Source organism: Cebus imitator, unplaced genomic scaffold (genome assembly GCF_001604975.1).
Source record: "Cebus imitator isolate Cc_AM_T3 unplaced genomic scaffold, Cebus_imitator-1.0 Scaffold87, whole genome shotgun sequence".
NCBI classification, from domain to species: Eukaryota; Metazoa; Chordata; class Mammalia; order Primates; family Cebidae; genus Cebus; species Cebus imitator.
Genome location: NW_016107402.1, coordinates 5,271,436 through 5,274,999, shown reverse-complemented (window position 1 = coordinate 5,274,999; position 3,564 = coordinate 5,271,436). Strand labels below are relative to the sequence as shown.

At 44.8% G+C, this 3,564-nt stretch overlaps 1 protein-coding gene across 1 annotated transcript; it reads right to left on the bottom strand.

Moving 5' to 3' along the window:
- Positions 1-723: 723 nt before the first annotated feature.
- LOC108308743 (protein S100-A11-like) lies at positions 724-1,243 on the bottom strand. The gene has a single exon (XM_037740704.1). The coding sequence runs from the start codon at positions 1,189-1,191 to the stop codon at positions 874-876; it is 318 nt and encodes a 105-aa protein (XP_037596632.1). The 5' UTR covers positions 1,192-1,243; the 3' UTR covers positions 724-873.
- Between the last annotated feature and the right edge of the window lie 2,321 nt (positions 1,244-3,564).

Below are 3,564 nucleotides of genomic sequence, written 5' to 3'. Positions count from 1 at the left end.
GTACAGCACTAGGTGACACGATCTGGCTCTGGTCTTTAAGTCTCAGCCTAGATATCAACTACTCCTCTAGGAAGCCTTTACTGACTCCTCCAGGCCGGTTGAGGTCTCTTCTTGGTGCTCCCGAAGCCCCTCTTTTTTTAAATATATATACACAGAGAGAGATAGATGGGATTCTCACTATGTGTTGGGACTGTAGATGTGAGCTGCCAAACCTAGTCCCCCATGGATTTTTTTATATTCATATTTTTATTTTACTTATTACTTTCCATTCCCTTACCCCAAGTCTATAAGCTCCCTGAGGTCCTAATATTTTTCTACTTCTATACCTGCGATGCCTAGTATGAAATCTAACATAAAACTGACCCAAGACATGTTATTCTCCAGCCTTTTTTTTTTTTTTCTTTTTTTCATGTTTTAAAAAAGCGACACTGTTGGCCGGGCGTGGTGGCTCAAGCCTGTAATCCCAGCACTTTGGGAGGCCGAGGCGGGTGGATCATGAGATCAGGAGTTTGAGACCATCCTGGTCAACACGGTGAAACCCCGTCTCTACTAAAACTACAAAACATTAGCTGGGCATGGTGGCACGTGCCTGTAATCCCAGCTACTCAGGAGGCTGAGGCAGGAGAATTGCCTGAACCCAGGAGGCGGAGGTTGCGGTGAGCCGAGATCGCGCCATTGCACTCCAGCCTGGGTAACGTGAGTGAAACTCCGTCTCAAAAAAAAAAAAAAAGCGACATTGTTTTATTACTATCCACAGGTGGGGCCTGCGTGAGGTGGCTGGTGTGCTGGGCTCAAGGGGTAATGTGTGGGCTATGGAGATGATGACAGAAAGGCTGGAAGGAAATGGGGTGGATTTGAAGGCCTAAGGGTTCCTCAGGTCCGCTTCTGGGAAGGGACAGCCTTGAGGAAGGAGTCATGGCAAGCCATAGCTAGGCCACCAATCAGATTAAGAAATTCTGAGAAATCTAGCTGCCCATCACTGTTGGTGTCCAGTTTCTTCATCATGCGGTCCAGGACACCAGGGTCCTTCTGGTTCTTTGTGAAGGCAGACAGTTCTGTATTCATGAAGCTCAGGAACTCCGTCTTGGAGAGCGTGTAGTTACAACCATCTTTTCCAGCATACTTCTGGAAAACAGCAATCAGGGACTCGATGCACCGCTCGGTCTCTGTAGGGCTGGAGATTTTTGCCATGTTGGAGCTGAGCGAGGCGCATGGGAGGCTGCGGCTGGGAGCGGCACTGAGAGCTCTCCTCTCCAGCCTTTATTAAAAAAAGTGCATTCTTCAAACAAAGGGGGATACATGTGCAGAACGTGCAGGTTTGTTACATAGGTATATGTATGCCATGGTGGTTTGCTGCACCTGTTGGCCTGTCCTCTAAATTCCCTCCCCATACCCCCTACCCCCCAACAGGCCCTGGTGTGTGCTGTCCCCTGTCTGTGTCGATGTGTTCTCGATGTTCAACTCCCACTTATGAGTGAGAACATGCAGTGTTTGGTTTTCTGTTCCTGTGTTAGTTTGCTGAGGATGATGGATGGCTTCCAGCTTCATCCATGTCCCTGCAAAGGACATTATCTCATTCCTTTTTATGGCTGCATACTATTCCACGGTGTATATGTGCCACATTTTCTTTATCCAGTCTATCACTGATGGGCATTTTGGTTGGTTCCATGTCTTTGCTATTGTAAATAGTGCTGCAATAAACATATGTGTGCATGTGTCTTTATAGTAGAATAATTTATATTCCTTTGGGTATATACTCAGTAATGGAATTGCTGGGTCAAATAGTATTTCTGATTCTAGATCCTTGAGGAATTGCCATACTGTCTTCCACAATGGTTGAACTAATTAACATTCTCACCAACAGTGTAAAAGGGTTCCTGTTTCTCCACAGCCTCACCAGCATCTATTGTTTCCCGACTTTTTAATAACCGCCATTCTGACGGGTGAGATGGTATCTCATTGTGGTTTTGGTTTGCATTTTTCTGATGGCCAGCAATGTTGAGCTTTTTTTCATGTGTTTGTTAGCCAAGTAAATACCTTTTTTTGAGAAGTATTCATATTCTTAACTCACTTTTTAATGGGGTTGTTTTTTTTTCTCGTAAATATGTTCAAGTTCCTTGTAGATTCTGGATATTAGACCTTTGTCAGATCGGTAGATTGAAAAATTTTCTCCCATTCTGTAGGTTGCCTGTTCACCCTGATGATAGTTTCTTTTGCTGTGCAGAAGCTCTTTAGTTTAATTAGATCCCATTTGCCAATTCTTGCTTTTGTTGCAGTTGCTTTTGGCGTTTTTGTCATGAAGTCTTTGCTCATGCCTATGCCCTGAATGATATTGCCTAGGTTTTCTTCTAGGGTTTTAATTCTTCAGGCTTTTTTAATTCAGTGCCCTTTGCAGGGTAGGTCTGGTCCTACTTCCTAATTCTGCCTGAGGAACTCCTATTCACCCTTCAAAACCCCTTTCAAATGGCCCCTCTTCTGTAAGCCTGCCCCACTCTCCCAGTTAAGTTCTCTGCTTCTATGAGCTCATAGCTCCTACTGCAAACAGTGTCTTCCTCTTTTATTATAATTTTTATTTATATCTTCTCCCTCATCAGATTGGGAGACACTCAAGGGCTGAGTCTGAGTGAATTGATCTCTACATCCCCAGTGCCCTGCACAAGCCTGGCCAGGTCAGGCAGATATTTAATAATTTATCCTTATTAAATGAATAGACTGGAAGATATCACAAAGCAGGGAAAATTCAGGCAGAATTTTGGGCTGGGTGCAGTGGCTCCTACCTGTAATCCTAGCACTTTGGGAGGCCAAGGTGGGCAGATTCCTTGTGCTTAGGAGTTCAAGACAAGCCTGTGAGGCTGGGCATGGTGGCTTACATTTGTAATACTAGCACTTTGGGACCTGGCACGGTGGCTCATGTCTGTAATCCTAGCACTTTGGGAGGCTAAGGCAGACAGATCAAGAGGTCAGGAGATCAAGATCATCCTGGCCAGCATGGTGAAACCTGTCTCTACTAAAATACAAAAAATTAGCTGGGCGTGGTGGCACGCGCCTGTAATCCCAGTTACTCAGGAGGCTGAGGCAGGAGAAGCACTTGAACCCAGGAGGCGGAGATTGCAGTGAGCCAAGATTGCACCACTGTACTCCAGCTTGGCAACAGAGTGAGACTCTGTCTCAAATAAAAAACCAAAAGTTCATGTCCAACCTGGCCAACATAGCAAGAACCCCCCCATCTCTATTAAAAAAGAAAAAAGAAAAAGAGGACTAGCCTAGGCAATGTGGTGAAACCCCGTCACTATAATAAATAAATAAATAAATATTAGCCGAGCATGGTGGCACACACCTGTAGTCCCAGCTACTTGGAGGCTGAGGTGGGAAAATTACTTGAGTCCAAGAGGTAGAGGCTGCAGTGAGTTCAGATAGCACCATTGCACTCCAGTCTGGTGACACAGTGAGACCTGGTCTCAAAAAAATAAAAACTAAAAATAAATTTAAAATTCAGGCAGTATTTTGAAGGTAGGAGGAAAGAGAATAACAGGTACTTGCTGAGGGCATAGTACCGATAAAAAC